At 38.9% G+C, this 20,629-nt stretch overlaps 2 protein-coding genes across 2 annotated transcripts; both read right to left on the bottom strand.

Moving 5' to 3' along the window:
- Positions 1-11,597: 11,597 nt before the first annotated feature.
- On the bottom strand, positions 11,598-12,608 carry LOC106065758 (neuropeptide receptor 15-like). Its single transcript, XM_013224659.2, has one exon. The coding sequence runs from the start codon at positions 12,606-12,608 to the stop codon at positions 11,598-11,600; it is 1,011 nt and encodes a 336-aa protein (XP_013080113.2).
- A 4,711-nt stretch (positions 12,609-17,319) lies between these two features.
- Positions 17,320-18,330, bottom strand: LOC106073530 (neuropeptide receptor 15-like). The gene has a single exon (XM_013234123.2). The coding sequence runs from the start codon at positions 18,328-18,330 to the stop codon at positions 17,320-17,322; it is 1,011 nt and encodes a 336-aa protein (XP_013089577.2).
- Between the last annotated feature and the right edge of the window lie 2,299 nt (positions 18,331-20,629).

The following is a 20,629-nucleotide window of genomic DNA, read 5'->3' on the forward strand; positions in this document are numbered from 1 at the left end:
CGTACGACAGTTTGAAGAGCGCTGCGGTAAGGTTTAAATAGTTCGGAAATGGAAAAGTGGTTTGAGTGCTGGGACAATTCCCAAAAAGCCCGTGGAGTCTGGGAGTGCATGAGGCGCCCTGACCGCACTTCCCCGTGGTGGAGGCTGTCCAGGCCTGAGCAAGCTATTGCACAGTGCAGGACAGGCCACTGTCCTGTTGGCTCATATTTCTCACGGCTATGGCCAAATTTCGATTCACGGTGCCCTCGCTGCGGAGAAGAAGAGGACACCGTGCCTCATATTCTGTTTGACTGCCCCAGACTTGCTGATCTCCGTCTCGACAGGTCTGGGAGACCAAAAATTCTCGACCTGTATGGTGACATGTGTGCACTACGCAAGACAGCAGGGTTTCTGTCCAGGGCTTTTGCAAGAGAGGATTTAAGCCTCTCAGGCCCTCACTTAAATGGAGTTTAATGATGATGATGATGAAATAGTTCGGATTAAATTGAACCCTAACTTAAGGAGCTGCCCACGATACAGGAAGTTCATTAATAAATCTATACCAGGTAGCACTTAACCAAAGCCAAAGGAGCCACTTCTAGTAGAAGCAATTTCATTAATAAATATCATCCAGGTAGCAATTAAGGAGCCACATCTGGAAGAAGCCAGGTGGCACTTAACAAAGCCCAAGGAGCCACCTCTGGAAGAAGCAATTTCATTAATAAATCTCTACCAGGTAGCAATTAAGGAGCCACTTCTGGAAGAAGCCAGGTGGCACTTAACAAAGCCCAAGGAGCCACCTCTGGAAGAAGCAATTTCATTAATAAATCTCTACCAGGTAGCAATTAAGGAGCCACTTCTGGAAGAAGCCAGGTGGCACTTAACAAAGCCCAAGGAGCCACCTCTGGAAGAAGCAATTTCATTAATAAATCTTTACTAGGTGGCACTTAACCAAAGCCCAAGGAGCCACCTCTGGAAGAAGCAATTTCATTAATAAATCTCTACCAGGTGGCACTTAACCAAAGCCCAAGGAGCCACCTCTGGAAGAAGGAAACTCATTGATTTATCTCTACCCGGTAGCAGAGGTTTATGGAGTGGACGGCGTTACTAGAGAGCCTGGTGGGGGGGAAGGGCGCGAGGGGGGTGGGATAGGGACCTGACGGGGTATCGAATGACCGGTGCCTATTTCAGGCTAGCGTGATGGTGAATGAGTATGACCAATGACCATTATTGATTAGCAAACTCTAGACGTGGCTCTGGAGTGGTCAGCTATTTGCCCTCGTGTAACGCAGTCACGACACGGACCCCCCGGTCAGTCCTCGTGACGTCATTGCTAGTAACAGGCAACTTCTGCCCGTCTAAGCCATTATAATTCTAATTATGGCTATTGAACCATTGTGTTTGAAGGTAGAAAAAAAAAGGTTCACCTTTCTGACCTTGCGATCTATAGGGCAGTTGGTGTGAAGGTCATCTGTTTTTGTGGCCCACGGTTAACGAGGGTGTCATGTGGCCAGCACAACGACCAACCGCATTTATTTTCCAACTAGAGTCAGGTACCCATAATGCCTTGGTGGACTCAGAGGCGCCAAGGATCCTGAAGTTAAAAATCCCAGTCTTCATCAGGATTCGAGCCAAGGACCCTCGGTTCGGAAGCCAAGCGCTTTACCGCTTAGCCTTGCGTCTCCGTGTTTGGTGACCGCTGCTTTCAATTTTGTCAAGATGATGGAGTGGTTGAGTGGTTAGAACGTTTGGCTGTCGAATTGAGGGTTTCCAGTTCAATTATTTAATAGCAGTTTGGTGGACATAGTCATTCTGTTTTAATACACCTAGCAAACTAGTCTGGCCTATGTAGTGTGTTGTAGTTTACTATTTGTATGTGTGAACATAATTAGTATTCAGCAATATACGTATCTTGTTTAGTAATTACTCATTTGAATAAATAAATGACAAACCTAGAGAAAACTTAATAAACCTAAAATCAAGGCCCTTATTTATATACATGTATTTAAATGTTGAAGTACTCGTGTGATCTGTTTCAGCCAATATAAAACTGTATAAAGACTCTATGTCAATCACTCTCTTCTTAAAGATGAGTATATTTGAATTAATCAGAAGTTCATCTATAAAATTATAAAACTTTTTTTCCCCCGAGTGTTATGTATTCAAGGGCCATAACTTTTCTGACTCCAGTGAAATAATCTCAAATTTGAAACAAGTTGATTTTTTTTTGTCTCTCCCCTGAAGTCTATTCTTCTTGGTCACTTGTCCATTAGATCAGATTAAGTCCAAGACATTGGGCTGGACAGTCTATTGAGATGGCTGGACACTCGAACGTGGCTTCCTTTGGACTAGTTTCTACTCTTTAATTCTGTCAGACTCCTCTGGTGACAAGTTCGGACACTGACACCCTCGCCCCCACCCCCCTTTCGTCTCTCTATCTCGTCCCCTCCCCCCTCCCCCAAGTTCTACACACCACATTGAAATTCACCCCCCCCCTTCTCTTCAACTATATTTTTTTTTCGCTGACATTTCCCACGGCATTGTCCCGTTCCCTGGTCAACATAGAGGCTAGAATAATTCAGTTACATTGGAGTGTATCTAGAGCTCTGCGGTCCCCGGGGTGGGAGTCGGGCGGACGGAGAGGGGGGGGGGGGTGGGAGGGGCGCTAGGGGACTTAGTCTTGAAATGGATATCTGTCTTCCCACGTCTGGCCGCTCCTTCACTCACACACTCCTTCACTCACACACTCCTTCACTCACACACTCCTTCACTCACACACTGCTGTACTCTTTTGGCTCGCGTGAGTAGGAGAGGAGACTACTTTGGACAATACAGTAGACACTATGCTGCTTAGTAGAATGTCTTCTTATTAGTCTAAGATAAGAGAGATAAGATAAGATATGGTTATTTCTAGAGAGGCGTGGTGGCTAAGCTGTAAATCGCTTGGCTTCTGAACCGGAGTCCCTGGTTCGAATCCTGGTGAAGACTGGGATTTTTATTTCTGGATCCTTGGGCGCCTCTGAGTCCACCCAGCTCTAATGGGTACCTGACAATAGTTGGGGAAAAAGTAAAGGCGGTTGGTTGTTGTGCTGGCCACATGACACCCTCGTTAACCGTAGGCCACAGAATCAGATGACCTTTATATCATCTGCCCTATAGACCACAAGGTCTGAGAGGGGAACTTTACTTTTTTACGGTTATTTCTATAGGTCCTAACAAATGGATATTCAGTTTGACGACTATTGTGCACATCAGCATTACATTACTACTATAACAAATCTATATAGATGCGTTGGTTTTTCGAAAACGTCTAACACTGAGGTCTTATATTTTGAAGATAATAATAAATGTCCCATACTTTTAATTCCGCTCCTAGCCAGGGTGCAGTGTCAGGAGTTGACGGGCATCTCTGTTGTAAAAGCAAAGTGCCCCTTTCAGACTTTGCGATCTATTGGGCAGATGATGTAATCTATTTTCTGTGGCCACGGTTAACGAGGGTGTCATGTGGTCAGCACAGCGACCAACCCATAAGAGCTGGGAGTACGATAAAAAAAAAATGCCATCTCTAGTTTCCATGCTTTGGATAAGGTTCTGACTGTTGGTATCGTAATTGTTAGATTTATAGGCTCTCGCTTCGTGACAAATGTTCCAACTGGGCCTCCCTCTACTAAATGCCCTGATAAACTGGCGTAATCAAAGTATGACAAGGGGATTGTGAGACCACCACAATGCCAAGCAACTATTCAACGTAACTGTCTTATTTCAACTAAAGCTAAGGTACGATCTGACGCTAGATTTATGTTTTATATATTTATACGCCATTGAAAATTAGTTTATCTTATATTATAAAAAAAAAATACAAAAATACACCTTCTTGACCCAATCGTCATTCCAACTGCTACTTATGCATGTGAGACATGGAAGTCATCTCTCAAAAATTGAGGAAAGACTACGTGTGGCTCAACAAAAATGGCTGAGACGTATTTCAGGAGTCAGTTACACAGATCGGGTCTCAAACAAGGAAATCCTATGCCGAACTGGGAGTCGAACACTTAGTGAGGTTGTGACAGAACATCGCATGAGGTTTGCGGGACATGTTCTACGACGAAATGAATTACGCATACCAAGAGTTGCGATGACATGGAAGCCAATACGAAGAAAGCGCAAACAGGGACGTCCTCGTATAACTTGGCGTCACACCTTCATGGAGGACCTCAGAACAGTGGACACCAGGTGGGAGGAGGCTTCAGACATTGCCAGTGACAGATCTTTATGGAGACAGCTTGCTGCCAAATGCGCCGAACGGCGCTGGAGGACCTAAGTCTAAGTAAGTCTAAGGCCTAAGTAAGTCTAAGTAAGTCTAAGTAGGCCTAAGTAAGTCTAAGTAAGTCTAAGTAAGTATAAGTAGGCCTAAGTAAGTCTAAGTAGGCCTAAGTAAGTCTACGTAGACCTAAGTAAGTTTAAGTAAGTCTAAGTAAGTATAAGTAGGCCTAAGTAAGTCTAATTAGGCCTAAGTAAGTCTAAGTCTCAGTAAGTCTCAGTAAGCCTAAGTAAGTCTAAGTAACTCTAAGTAAGTTTAAGTAAGTCTAAGTAAGTATAAGTAGGCCTAAGTAAGTATAAGTAAGTTTAAGTAAGTATAAGTAAGTATAAGTAGGCCTAAGTAAGTCTAATTAGGCCTAAGTAAGTCTAAGTAAGTTTAAGTAAGTTTAAGTAAGTCTAAGTTATAAATTAAAGACTTTCCTTCAAACGTGTATGCACATTCGACATTTGTCTACAAGATCGAGTTTTAAAATAATCTTTTCATATTTATTAGTCCTAATAACTCGGCCCTGAAATGATGTGACAAAACCTTCTGTTTCAGGGTAGAGATGACCTGCTTTGAGCCAAGCCAAGGAAACAGCCAAGTCAGTCATTTCTCCTTGTAATAGAGCCGGGAATTTTCCCGTGGAGTGATTTTTCTTCCATGGGCGAATCTCATGGCCTGCGTCATCTAAGCCATCAATTTTTTTTTTCAGGTTCAATGGTGTTGCCGCTGAGTCGTATTATTATTATTATTATTATTATTATGTTAGAGACGAACGAGTATTCATTCTCTGGCACTGCCAGGGTCGAGATTCGTTAAAGAGTAACAAAATTCATTAATATCCCTTCATCAGTTTCCACTAAGGAAATTTGTGGTGATGTCGCAGTTCTGCAGCCCGGAGGAATTCCAGCTCCCGTTGCCTCTTCGTGGTCCTCCGCAGGAAACGTCCGCCAAGTGAGTCGGATAGGCAAAAAGTACGGTAGCGCACATAGCTCTCAGTGGGCTACCACACGTATGGTCGAGAGACTGTACACTGCACGTGGTAGGGATGTAACAAAGGCTCGCTAACCCGTCCAACCCCCCATCGATTCGTTCCCTAACGGGGGCCATACGCGCTGTGATGGACCCTCGCACGGACATTATAGGCATACGAAAGGCCCCCACGCGGCTCGGCCTCCGGCCTCGCACGGGAGAGGGAACTCGTGCGGGGCTCAAGGGGGTCGTGACTAGCGACATACCGGACGTGAATATATGATCGTTTCGGATAAGGCGGGATTTCGGACAGAGGGATTGGTGAAGAGCCGATGCCTCGTCCTGGCCATGGATAAAAGCCTTTCCTTGGTCAAGAGGTCCTTTAATAGGGAACTGGACGTTCTCGGACCTTCAGGACATCCGAATCAGTTCTGCAGCAGTATTGTCCTCTGATAACAACAACGATTATTATTATTATTATTATTAGGCATATAATATGACCTATATTTTATTTACGTACGAATCACTTCCAAAGAATGTGTTCTCATGCTCTTTCTATAAATAGATTGGAAATATAATTCAAGAACAATATACCTTCATGTACACAAGTTTTTAGAAAAATCATGTCAGAATTTCTAATATTTAAATGTATACACTCAACACATTTTTTTTATTCGCTTTTATAAGAGCCCGTCTGGGCTACTATTGGTTGTAAGCCTGGGTACAATGTTTGTTTTACATATTTCGGATGTTCCTTCAGAGTTGAAGATAGTTTACTTCCTAGTCCAAACCTCCCGCAGGACGACGGGGGATGGGAGCGGGCAGGGTTTGAACCCTCGACCGTCGATAAATCCGAACGACAATCCAGCGCGCAAACCGCACGACCACGCAGCCATCCTCTTCGCGCCATGGTTGTTACGCTACTGACTGTCAGAGGGAGGGATTAAAGTAAATAATGATTAAGTGAATGATTAAATGAAAAAAATGAAAATGGACGAGGGAAGAATAAGACAGAGCCGAAGACAGTGAATAAGACAGAAAAAGACAGAGAAGAATATAATAAATATAGATAGAGAGCAAACAGCGCGAATAACAGAAATATTTTTCATGATGATAGAATTTTACACACACACACAAATTACTCACAATCCAAAACGAATTGTGTGTTATTGTTAACTAACAAATGTCGTTACGAAACTTCTCAGGGTTAAGGCTCTTATTGAATCAATCAATAACTTAAAAACAAAATTACAAGCAAATACTTTTCAATCCTGGACACTTATCCATTCAACTATTTTGTGTCCTCCCATGTCACTCTCATCTCTTCCACCCTCTCTCCCTCCATTCCCCATCAGATGACCAAAGAGTGTTTGAGAAACAGTCGTTTTATCGTCTGCGCGGGATGGATAGCCAGCGGTTATGTCGCCATTACCGGTCCGCGCGCCTATGAAATTAGCCACTTCCGCTTCCTGCCGTCTGATACTGTAATTATTGCCACGTAAAACTGACTTGGGCTGCTCAAGGCTTTCATTCGTATCGTCTTCAATCTAACATGGGTTTCTTTCTAGATTCTTTTCTCTTTTTTTTTAAAGGAGGTATTTTCAAAAAAATCTTTTCGGCCCGTTAAGAATATCTAGTGATTGGGAATATGTTAGAAGCTTATTATCTGCTAAATAGGTTCTTTTTGAAAGAATGTCACTTATTGGGTATAAGGGACAACGATTTCTATTTGATGAATATTACTGAAAGTTGCTATAACCAAGAACTTTAAGTGGCCAGGTATGTAGCTGTGGTCAAGTATGTAGCTGTGGCCAAGTATGTAGCTGTGAACAAGTATTTAGCTGTGACCAAGTATTTAGCTGTGGCCAAGTATGTAGCTGTGAACAAGTATGTAGCAGTGGCCAAGTATGTAGCTGTGGCCAAGTATGTAGCTGTGACCAAGTATGTAGCTGTGGCCAAGTATGTAGCTGTGGCCAAGTATGTAGCTGTGGCCAAGTATGTAGCTATGATAAAATATGTAGCTGTGGCCAAATATGTAACTGTGGCCAAGTATGTAGCTGTGGCCAAGTATGTAGCTATGATAAAATATGTAGCTGTGGCCAAATATGTAACTGTGGCCAAGTATGTAGCTGTGGCCAAGTATGTAGCTATGATAAAATATGTAGCTGTGGCCAAATATGTAACTGTGGCCAAGTATGTAGCTGTGGCCAAGTATGTAGCTATGATAAAATATGTAGCTGTGGCCAAATATGTAACTGTGGCCAAGTATGTAGCTGTGGCCAAGTATGTAGCTATGATAAAATATGTAGCTGTGGCCAAATATGTAACTGTGGCCAAGTATGTAGCTATGATAAAATATGTAGCTGTGGCCAAATATGTAACTGTGGCCAAGTATGTAGCTGTGGCCAAGTATGTAGCTATGATAAAATATGTAGCTGTGGCCAAGTATGTAGCTGTGGCCAAATATGTAACTGTGGCCAAGTATGTAGCTATGATAAAATATGTAGCTGTGGCCAAATATGTAACTGTGGCCAAGTATGTAGCTATGATAAAATGTGTAGCTGTGGCCAAGTATGTAGCTGTGGCCAAATATGTAACTGTGGCCAAGTATGTAGCTATGATAAAATATGTAGCTGTGGCCAAGTATGTAGCTGTGGCCAAATATGTAACTGTGGCCAAGTATGTAGCTATGATAAAATATGTAGCTGTGGCCAAATATGTAACTGTGGCCAAGTATGTAGCTATGATAAAATATGTAGCTGTGGCCAAGTATGTAGCTGTGGCCAAATATGTAACTGTGGCCAAGTATGTAGCTATGATAAAATATGTAGCTGTGGCCAAGTATGTAGCTGTGGCCAAATATGTAACTGTGGCCAAGTATGTAGCTATGATAAAATATGTAGCTGTGGCCAAATATGTAACTGTGGCCAAGTATGTAGCTATGATAAAATATGTAGCTGTGGCCAAGTATGTAGCTGTGGCCAAATATGTAACTGTGGCCAAGTATGTAGCTATGATAAAATATGTAGCTGTGGCCAAGTATGTAGCTGTGGCCAAATATGTAACTGTGGCCAAGTATGTAGCTATGATAAAATATGTAGCTGTGGCCAAATATGTAACTGTGGCCAAGTATGTAGCTGTGGCCAAGTATGTAGCTATGATAAAATATGTAGCTGTGGCCAAATATGTAACTGTGGCCAAGTATGTAGCTGTGGCCAAGTATGTAGCTATGATAAAATATGTAGCTGTGGCCAAATATGTAACTGTGGCCAAGTATGTAGCTATGATAAAATATGTAGCTGTGGCCAAATATGTAACTGTGGCCAAGTATGTAGCTATGATAAAATATGTAGCTGTGGCCAAGTATGTAGCTGTGGCCAAATATGTAACTGTGGCCAAGTATGTAGCTATGATAAAATATGTAGCTGTGGCCAAGTATGTAGCTGTGGCCAAATATGTAACTGTGGCCAAGTATGTAGCTCTTATATGTATCTTGGTAGGCTAAGAAAAGAAGAAAAAATACTTTAAAAAAAAAAGCTTATACGAAGTGTAATTGTATCAATTAGTTTGGATCAGTCATGTAATTAAATTTGTAATAGATCTAGACCAGTGGTGGGCAAATTACGGTCCGCGGGCCACATGCGGCCCGCCGGAGTGTTTAATGCGGCCCGCCGACTCCTACAGAGATTAGGTTCCCACAGTATACACATATACAAATGTAAGTATATTCAAATATTACTAAATATTCTATATAAATTATTGAAAGTGTCTAATTATAAAAAGTTTCAAGTAAACGAAGTGTATTCTTATTGGCTGTACTTCAATACACTGAAGTCTCAGGTGGCAAGTGTAACAACTGATGGAGCTCGATCTTTGACTGAGAAAAACATTTTGTTTTTAAATAAAGAATATCCCAACCATAAACTTTAAACAGGAAAGTTTGCAAGTTTCCGCTGGCTGAAATGTAAGTGCACATTTATCTTACTCAAACAAGGCTTTCCCATTTTTCCAGGCGAGCACCTTTGCTGAAAGGTGAAACTATTTCTAATAATGATATTAACGCTTGTCTTCGAGTTAAAAGAATAAGGAGTTCAGTATTTCCCTTGGCTAAGTGGACCCAGCGGCCAGTGACCTACATATTTTGCCTCTTCTATCGTAGACAGGATGAAACAGGGTGGAGGACACGCACTAACCATGAGATATATCAATTATATGAAGACCCACCAATAGTGAACGAAATAAAAAAGAACAGACTACGTTGGGCAGGTCACCTTGAAAGAATGTCAGACAACAGAGGGGCGAAAATCGTATACAGGCAAAAACCAAAAGGCAGGCGACCCAAAGGCAGACCCCGAATGCGATGGATAGATGACGTGGAAGCAGATCTGAAGCAGCTTGGGGTTAGGGCGTGGAGACGAAAGGCCCAGGAGAGATCTGAATGGAAGGATGTGTTAAAGCAGGCCAGAGCCCTCCATGGGCTGTAGCGCCACTGGGATGGATGGATGGATAGTAGACATAACCATTGCCGGTGCTCGATTTAGATTTTCCTTTCTCCGTCTACGTCTGTCCTCAGGCAATCGGATTTTCTTTTGGTCTCAAATGTGTATCCCATCGGCCCTTGTAAGTTAGAGAAACTATTTCTAGTGAAATGTTTAAGTACAAGAGTAATTTTAATTCTTTAATTGTAGAATTTATAAAAGCAAATATTAAGACGTCAAGAACCAGTTTTTAGTACCATCAGCTCACCATATAGTGCAGAAGCTAGTTCAGTTCCAGAGGACATCACTTCAAGCAAATTATGACCCGAAAGAAAAGTTCCAGTCATCTCTTCAGCTGGAGTTTAATAGATGCCAGAAGCTGTATTTCCACTCTTAAAACACTTTGCAGCTAAACTTTCAGATTATTTGGGTACAAATGGATATGTGAACCAGTACCGTTTTGTGGAAACTAAACAAGTGTAATCACATGTCGATGCTGACTGCCTGTAATTTGACAGCAGCCAAAAGGATAACAACTAGTAGTCTAGTTTCACTGTTCGGAAAATTTAACGCAAGAGTGTAAACTAATGTGTACTGTGGTGAAATGTGAGGTATAAAAGACAATAGCAATTTTTTAAATCGTAAAATTGGTTGTAATTCCTCAATTGCGAATTTGAAAAATGAATAGTGAATGTATAATACGATATAAATATGAATTAAAAGACATTATACACAGTTAGCTAGCGTATTTTTCAAAGTTGTAGGCCTAAGTACATAAATATATTTATATGCGGCCCCATTCTCATTTTTTTTCTTAATGCAGCCCTCCATACAAAAAGGTTGCCCACCGCTGATCTAGACCAACAGCAATAAATCTGTGCGATTAGAAATACTGTTACCAATTGTGTTGATTTATTTCATGCCTTTAGCTTTCTCAATAAGCTACGATCCTATCACCTGTCTGGACCAGTTTGGAACATACATGAGGGGAGAGAAAGAAAGGGTTTTTGAAAGCATTTTGTTTTTAAATGAGACCTGAATTTGAACTCGTGGTTCACGCCTCCTCGAACCGACGTTCTAACCATTCTTCTAGTGAGGTGCTTATGACAAGAGAAAATTGTATAGTTATATATCGTTTGTTTCAAGAGTGGCGACCTATAAAGGAGACTAATTCAGCTTATACCACCACTTCATTCAAGTACAATTTCTTTCACTTGTTCGAGAAACCAAACATAGTAATTTATAACCAATAGTTAATTAACTAATTGGTTATTTTTTTGTTGATTCTTGTTTTGTCAGGTAAAAAAATTAGCACAAAATTTCAGCTTGATCCGAGACTGGGTGTGGGAGAAATAATGTCCAGAAACTTTTAACCAGACAGAGATTTACGCTTTGTAAAAATATTTCTAATCGCACAGATTTATTATTGTTAGTCTAGATCTATTACACAATTAATTACATGACTGATCCAATTGCACTTTGTATAATTATGCTTTGTATTTTTATAAAGTAACTTAAAAAAAAAATTTGCTTGTTTTATCATTTAGTTGTTGTCAGTAACCATAAAATAAAGTGATCTTGACATTGTTAGCTTTATTTCAGCGTTTTCTTTTTTTTTCTTCCCCTCTTTTCTTATGTTGTTCTGAAGGTTCCTTTAAGTTACCACCACATTTCTTTATATCTCCTTCTCTTCTTTTCCTATGTTACAGTATTTTATTCATTATTTGTCTCGCTTAAGTAATGCCAACATTGAAACTTTAACAAATAGACAATTTGTCTTTGAAGTTGATCATGAAATAAACCCTGCGGAGATTTAGTTCTTTCTGGTTGTCGCTAAGGTGGATCTCTTTTAGCTACTAGGAAGTTTAAACCTTCTTAGCACCGCAAAATAAATTGTTGACCGTTTTGTGGTAGTTACTGCTCATACAGTAGTACACAAATACATTAGTAGAAGCATTCAAAGTCTCTGCGAAGTACAAGATAGAAACACAAACTTTAAACAGATTACTTTGCTGTCCGTCAAACCTCAGCTCAGGGTCAATCAGCATCCAGACGAATAGAATTTCACACGGCAGGTAGCAGACGATAAATATGGCCGAAATAAGCACCACCATTTTTTCCAACTTCCGGTCCCCTCTGTCAGAGATGTTTGAAGTTGATGCGCGCCATTTTGACATTTTGTTCAGTTGGTAGACGGTGATAGCTGTGCAGACGACGATGAGGATGAAGCTGGAGACTGGAATGATGTTGTTGACTACTGATGAGACAGACTCCATCTCCAGACGTAGATCGTTGTACGCCATAACCAGCAAAGTTTTGTTTCGGAACTGTGAGAAACTGTAGACCAAACTGGCAGTGCAGTAGATGGGGAAAATACTGGCATACGAAATGGGAAATATAACAATCACCGTCAGAGCCGTTCTTCGAGGCTGCAGAATGGCCTTGACCTTGAGAGGCAAGACGATGCAGAGGCACCTCTCCAGAATGATGAAAGCCGTGAGGCAGCAGGTCACTCTCGCGAAACCCACGTGAGCCCAGCCGACAGTAAGGAACGCCACATCGTATGGCTCGAATGGAAGCTCTAAACTGTAGAACTCGGGAGTCTGGCAGAGATTAAACAGAAACAAAGTGACCAGAGAGCACAAGTCCGAGATGGTCAGCCCCAGCAAACTGATGTTGGAAGTCTCTTTGAATCCAAGTTTCCCAAAGACAAGAATGCTCAGTAAATTGGACAGAATTCCAAAGACATTGATGGCTTGACCTAGGCTGACATAGTTGATAAAGAAAAACACCTGGGCTAGTTGGTCGTCTATATGCTGAATGGCGGTGGACACAGTAATGACCATTAGACTGGACGCATTGTTTTGTGATTCCATTTATAGTTTATTTCACCAAAATTAAAATGATCGTAAAAGTTATATATTTTTTTTTATTTCGATAGCAAATAGAGCTTTAGATTTCTTTTAAAATATCATTTTAATTTCTAATATTTGTGTGTGAATTTCGTAATAAAGAATGACATAAGTAATGTTTAGGTAATAATGTCTATCATATTTCAAATAGAACATGATCTATTGAAACTTGAATAAGACTCTAATATAACGACATAGTGATCAAGAACTAGATTTAAACAAAATATATATCACATTGGTCATTTCTTCATCTATTTGGTCATTTAGAAATTACCAAATGTAAAAATTTGCCTGAATATAAATTCAAATGGTGAGTTGAATACCAAAATGTTATAAATGGTTTCTATGCTTAAGATCAAAACTATTTCTAAGATGGAATTGGATAGAAAAGGGCTAGAGTTTACTCCCTAATAGAATATTTTTACTACGTTTAATATTTTTCTGTGTCTTTTAGGTTTATAGTTAAAAATGTCCATTGCCAATGAATGTGACGTTTGTCTACGTCATAAAGAAAAAAAAAACAACATTCAAATTCTTAATGACATAATGCACAGCAGACGTTCAGGCAGTTATTTTTTTTTTACTCCCTATTTTGTGTGTGTGTATAAGAAATTAAATTAAAACCCATGTAGTAAATTCAAATAAGTCTGCTTCGTCCTAGTGACTACAAAAAAAAAAGTGCACTCTTTAGACTTTGAAAGATGTTGAATCAGATAATTATCTTTTTTTTAAAATTATATTCCTTGAAAATGCGAAATTGAAAATCGTTTAATTATAATGAACAGAAGTGTCAATATTAGTGGCTTTTTTTTATAGTTCTTTTTAGATCTATGTTGCAGTCACTATAATGATATGTTTCAGAAAGCTTACTTAATTATTATAAGATAGTATGAACGTTAGTCACTGCAGGATTGAGAACTGAAATAAGGCGACGCATCCCGAGAGAAAGTCAAATTAATCCAACTTCAAATGTTTTTAATGATATGGGCTTACTGGGAGTTTAACACCCAAACTTTTGTCGCTTTAATTTGAAAGAAAGAAAAGTAGAAAAAAAAAAGGTATCGGAAAAATGAATATATTGTGCTGGCTATGTTTTAGCGAGGAACTTAATGGTTTTGGAACATAATGATTTTAATTAGCACCTTGTGGCTGTGTGTGGATGAAATATGGAACAGTTTGCTAGCAGTAATTAACTGAGGAAGATGTGTGGTTGTGAGAAAAGGGTGTGTGTGTGGGGGTGGGCGTCACCAGGTGAACAACCGGCATACATTTCACAAGAGTAAATCCATTAGAGGGACACCTTGAGTAAAATCACTAAATTTAGAGACACTTCAGGACAGAAGACTCAAAAGTTAAGTAGCTTTCATACATAAAACACTGAACCATAATTTACAAATAGAAAAACAAAAACTTAATGCAATTCTCAGAAAGACGCAAAGATAAAGGCACATTTTTAGTTCCATTTGCCAGGACTTATTCCTACAAATTTTCCTTCTTCTCTGGTGCCACTAGAGCGTGGAATGGGTTGCCTGAATCAGCCAATAACTCCGCAGAGTTTCAGTCCATTGATTAACATGCACATTTGTACGCGTAGGACGAAAGTATCTTAATTTTTGAAGTATCGCCTGTAATTTATAAGATACGGTAAGAATTGATACGATGTATTCTTTAAAGTATGATACACTGTATCAGCTTTGGGTGAGCGTCGCTCTTCTGGGATGTGTACGATATCTATGTCTCCCCACCGTAATGTAATCTTTTAAAGAAAATAAATCAATAAGAGATAGAGAACGCTTGTGAGGTGATGAGGTTTATACATAATTTCAGGTAACTTTATCAAATTAGTTTTACCTTTTTACTTCACATTGATAAGATTGACGCAGGGACACACGTATGATGTAATCATCTTCGCTTTTGGACTAACGTCTGTAATTTATAAGATAAGAAGATAAAATAAGACATTAACACACTATACTAAATACAATGTCCGAGTCCAGGTCAAAGGGAATGAACTGAGCAAATGTTGAACATGTTTTGTACATTCACAAACTAAAGAGTGAAATGATCTCCCTTTTTGGTTTATTCGCTTTGTGCCTGTCTGTAGTCTGTCACGTTTAGAATCCAGAAACTAGAAAAGCTAACGAAAATCTGGTTTCATATTTTATGGATCGCAAATTTCAGGTGCATTGAATATTTTTTATCACTAAAAAAAAAACAAGTTTAATTTTCAAATGGGTTATGCAAGCCGTTTTTTTTCCCCACTAAAATAAATAACTTTTAAAACAATTAGTAAATGGGCGATAGAGTCGAGAGATAAAATGATGATTTTTGCCCTGTTAGTGAAGGGGACAGGGGGGGGAGGGGTTACCTTTCTACAAATCTCAAACTAATGCTATACAATATAGAATAGTTCGAGGTGACAGAACGAAGAGATATGGCATGAACATAATCAGCAGTGACGGACTTAGCAAGTGGAGCAGTAGGCAATGCCCAGGGCGAGTGTTACATACATATCTTCTCATCTTGATGATTACAGAATTTACTTCACAGGAGAATATAATGGCGTCTTACGCGTATCCTTGAGTTAATCTAGCCAGGCAAGTTAACCCGAGACCTAAACTCATAAGTCGTTGATTTTACTGGGAAATTCATGAGACTTATTCCATACTCTAATAACAACATGGAAGAATAAACCCCCCGTGTCGTCTGGTTCTAGCATATGGAACTAAGAATATAGATCTATGTCTTTGTGTCTTTCTGGGTATTTTTTATTAGGTTTCGTTGTTCTGATTGTAAATTACGGTTCAGTGTTAAGTATTATAGCTACTCTACTTTTAAGTCTTCTGTCCTGAAGTGTTTCTAAGTTTTGTGATTTTACATATTATTTTACACAAATCAAATGTGAATATTCGCTTTTTTTTAAAGAGGCTCCCAAAGGGGAAAAGACGCTATTAGTTTTTTGTGGTCTGTCTGTCCGTTCGTCAGTCCGTCCGTCCGTCCTGTTTAGCTCTCGTAAACTAGAAAAGACAGTGAAAATTCGACATCATAATATTTTAGATGAAGTAGCAACGGATAATTTTTTCTTTTCTGAAAGCGAAAAATCTAAGCAGTTTTTTCATGAAAATACACTTTTTTTTAAAACAACTATTCACTATTAATAGTAACAAATACAGGAGGCTATTTAGTAAGGGAGATGGCTAGTTACCATTTTTTAACACATTTATGCAAACGGTTTAAGAATTTTTGTCAAAGAAAACAAATTTTTACAATTGTATTGCTAAGTTAAGTAAATCCTGATATACAAACTACTACTTTTACAAAAAAATGTTTACTTTTTTTTAAGACAAAAAATCTATTTAGTTTGCATGTAAGTGAAACATAATTAACATATAGTTTTCATATTATTGCGTGAACTGCAGTGTCATGTGATTTTTTTTCTAAGAAAGGAATGAATTTTTTTTTTGTATATAAATTATTTTTTTTTTAGGCTTTCAATAAGGGATTGACCCTTAAAAAAACAATTAGATCAATGAGATAATCATTATAAGACAACAGTTAGGCCAGGTTCACATCTAACTTCACATTCACTTTCACCTATCACTTGGTCTGCCGGACCGTTGGGGCACCACACAAGATCTGTCAATCTTCTTTCTCCTTTATTCTCTGCCATTTACCTTTGATAGAATTTCATTCTGATATTCTTTCTGAAAATATTGAAACCTGCCTTTTTACCTGCCTGGGTGGACCACTTCTGATAGAATTTTATTCTGATATTCTATCTGAAAATATTGAAACCTACTTTTCACCTGCCTGTGTGGACCACTTCGGAGGCCGATTTGAATTTTGTGTTTCCACACAGACTGTCTTTGTAACCTTGTTTTAAATGTGACGATTCTATTCTGAGTCTGTTTCTGAATGTTTTCTTGAGTTGAGAGGTCCCAAACAAACGACTGATATTCTAATAATAGGTCGGTTCCCCATGTTCACTTCGCACAAGGTCCTTATCTATGGTCAGGGTACCGAATAGTCGGCTAATCCGTCGTTATATGTGATACTTGAGAGATTACGGTTTGAATCTGGAAAGGAAACATTTTGAAAAGGCAACAATTTGGAAAAGCCACACTTTGGGGAGGCAACTCTTTGGAGAGGCAACGTTTTGGAAAGCCGGCACTTTGGAAAGGCAACACTTTGGAAAGGCAACACTTTGGAAAGCCGGCACTTCGGAAAGGCAACACTTTGGGGAAACAGCTTGGAAAGACAACATTGACAGAAGGTAACAGTTTGGGAAAAATAGATGTTAGGGTGGCTGGATAGAACGTTCATATATAGTTAACTTTTGAAACCTACCCCCTAACTAACTATAGTATTAAAGAAGTGATTAACTTTTTTGCTTAGTGATAATAATCTCTGAAACTTTTACTTACCATATATTGTACATTTGGGTTTTAAACTTGGTTGGCCTGTGAAATAAAGTCTCAGTACCAAGCCTTTATTTACTTTAATTTTTAAACTAAGTCTATCAGAATCTATTCTCAATTGAAAAGAAATAAATATACTACTTCCTTTACTTACACAATATCTGGTCAGTCGGAATGATACGTAAATAAATAACAATAAAGCGAAGATGCAAATAGAAATTGAACTTTTTAAAGGTTTAAAATTTAGGTTCTAGAAGTTATTTTAGGTATCGAAATCCTAAAAGCGCCGAAACTGTCTTTTGGTATTTACTGCTTAATGAGTAATACACGAAAATATTTGTAGAGGCATTCAAAGTCTCTGCTAAGTACAAGATAGAAACACAAACTTTAAACAGATTACTTTGTTGTCCGTCAAACCGCAGCTCAGGGTCAATCAGCATCCAGACAAATAGAATTTCACACGGCAGGTAGCAGACGATAAATATGGCCGAAATAAGCACCACCATTTTCTCCAACTTCCGGTCTCTGCTTTCAGAAATGTTTGACGTTAATGCGCGCCATTTTGACTTCTTGTTCAGCTGGTAGACGGTGATAGCTGTGCAGACGACAATGAGGATGAAGCAGGAGACTGGAATGATGTTGTTGACTACTGATGAGACAGACTCCATCTCCAAACGTAGATCGTTGTACGCCATAACCAGTAAAGTTTTGTTTCGGAACTGTGAGAAACTGTAGACCAAACTGGCAGTGCAGTAGATGGGGAAAATACTGGCATACGAAATGGGAAATATAATAATCACCGTCAGAGCCGTTCTTCGAGGCTGCAGAATGGTCTTGACCTTGAGAGGCAAGACGATGCAGAGGCATCTCTCCAGAATGATGAAAGCCGTGAGGCAGCAAGTCACTCTCGCGAACCCCACGTGAGCCCAGCCGACAGTAAGGAACGCCACATCGTATGGCTCGAATGGAAGCTCTAAATTGTAGAACTCGGGAGTCTGGCAGAGATTAAACAGAAACAAAGTGACCAGAGAGCACAAGTCCGAGATGGTCAGTCCCAGCAAACTGATGTTGGAAGTCTCTTTGAATCCAAGTTTCACGAAGACAAGAATGCTCAGTAAGTTGGACAGAATTCCAAAGACGTTGACTCCCTGGCCAAGGCTAACATAATTAACAAAGAAAAACACCTGGGCTAGTTGGTCATCTATAAGCTGCTTTGACCCGACTAAAGAAGTCTCCAGCAGACTGGACGCATTACTTAACGATGCCATTCTTTAAAAAAATCTGTACAAACATCTGTTAATTTAAGTGATATTATGTTCGTTGTATGTGTAAGTCTCTGAAATATAAGTTTTAATGTAGCATTTAATGTTCAGATGTTACAAAGACATTTAACACTTTTTGGAAAAGCGTTTGGAAATTTATTGTAAAAAAATTACAAAAATATATTGTTGACTCGCTAAATGATATCCAGATACATGTTCACCTATTTTAAAATCTTAATTGTGGAGTACACAAATGTGTAACTTCTCTATGAAACGAAATACAGTACATACCGAAAACCAAACATAAGTCACTTAGATAAGTGTTTATGCATATGACTTTGATTAAACAGAATCAACTACTAATTGTGCACCATGTGTATGTCATACTCTGTTCCAGATTGTTCTTGACATAATCTTTAATTAAGACTGTTCGTCTCTTCTCATTTCGTTATAGTGAAACAAAACACAACACTTATAGGCCAACACTTCAACACAGAGCTGTACTAGAACTATCAATGAATCTCAACGTAGAAAACTAATGACCAGAATAGTAGGCCTACATTGTCGAGAATAACATTCAGTAATAATAATAATAATAACATTTTTAAAAATATCATTTAAAACGTAAAGTATATGTGCATATCAAATTTATTTTAAAAAGACACAAATTAACTCGAAATTATATAATATATATGATAAACATTCGGGACCTATTTGTTTATATTTAAACTTAAGCGTTGGCCAGGTAAATGTTTTTTTGGAAGACCAAAAAAAAAAATGTCTTCAAAATGAAACTTGATTTTTTTTTTTAATTGATTATCTAAAGACAACATCCTGGATTCGATGGTCACGTGACGGTGGAGACACGTTAGCAGACTAACGACGTATGAACAGAATCAAATTGTATGCATGTCGAAAAGAAAATCTAATTAAAGCAATTAAAAATGTAGCAGCAGAAATATTTGTCCTTTGATGTCAGGTAGAGCTAGTTCGTAGCCATCACAACAAAGACGAATAAAAGGGGGGGCGGGGGGGTTGGGAAATTAAAAGTAATATGGTCTGCTGAGGTGAAGAATTCAATTATTTTAATTGTCACCGCGGAGATCTTGGTGCGGGGGGGATGAAATATTAGTTAATGAAGTATCGGGTGTTGTAGACTATGTCAACATAGTGCGGAATTTATTTTTTTTGCGCATAATTACAGAATAGGTAAATATACAATCTTGTTGAAGAGAGAGAGAGAGAAGAAATAGGGAGAGAGAACAAAAGAGAACGAAAGAGAGATAGAAAGAGAGGGAACAAAATGAGAAAGAGAGAGAACAAAGTAGAGCGATATAAAAAGAGAGACGGAAAAAGAGAGAGACAGAAAGAGAGAGACAGAAAGAAAGAGACAGAAAGAGAGGGAGAGAACAAAATAGAGCGATATAAAAAGAGAGACGGAAAAAGAGAGAGACAGAAAGAGAGGGAGAGAGATGGAGAGAGAGAGGCAAAGACAGAGAAAGAGACGAGGATGATGTAAAGTCTGTCGGTTGGTAGCTAGACACTGTCCAGGTAACACCGGTTAATGTAAACCATACCCTAGCTAAACCTGGGAAACCAACCTTAACAGTTGAGACTATGTTGATAACGCTTAGTTGATACTATATTTTTATAAGTACAACCTTGATTTTTGAAAAAAAAAAAACAAAATATTTCAGATTAAAGGTTAAATGTCGATCCCAATTGGTCTTAAGTAGACTTCATGTATAGGCCTAAGTGTTTTTTACAAAACCTTCTATCAATTCCCTCTGTCTGTCTGTCTGGTAAAATGTTAGTACACGTTTATTTCACCCACACCCAATCTCCGATTAAGTTGAAATTTTGCACCTGATTTGCTGGTAGAAGTTAATAGGTCTGAAAGAAGCAAATAGATCTGAAAGAAGCAAATAGATCTGAAAGAAGCAAATAGGTCTGAAAGAAGCAAATAGGTCTGAAAGAAGCAAATTAATCTGAAAGAAGCAAATAGATCTGAAAGAAGCAAATAGGTCTGAAAGAAGCAAATAAGTCTGAAAGAAGCAAATAGGTCTTAAAGAAGCAAATAGGTCTGAAAGAAGCAAATAGGTCTGAAAGAAGCAAATAGGTCTGAAAGAAGCAAATAGGTCTGAAAGAAGCAAATAGATCTGAAAAATATTCCAAAGCGGAACTGTCCCGCCTAAGTCGGACGGGAGGTCTCATCACCTTACCTATGGCGAAATCGGACAAAAAAAAAGTTGGTGTATTTAATAGAAGCTAAAGAAAGAGTAAGAAACTAAAACAGATAGATTTG

Source organism: Biomphalaria glabrata, chromosome 2, assembly GCF_947242115.1.
Source record: "Biomphalaria glabrata chromosome 2, xgBioGlab47.1, whole genome shotgun sequence".
NCBI classification, from domain to species: Eukaryota; Metazoa; Mollusca; class Gastropoda; family Planorbidae; genus Biomphalaria; species Biomphalaria glabrata.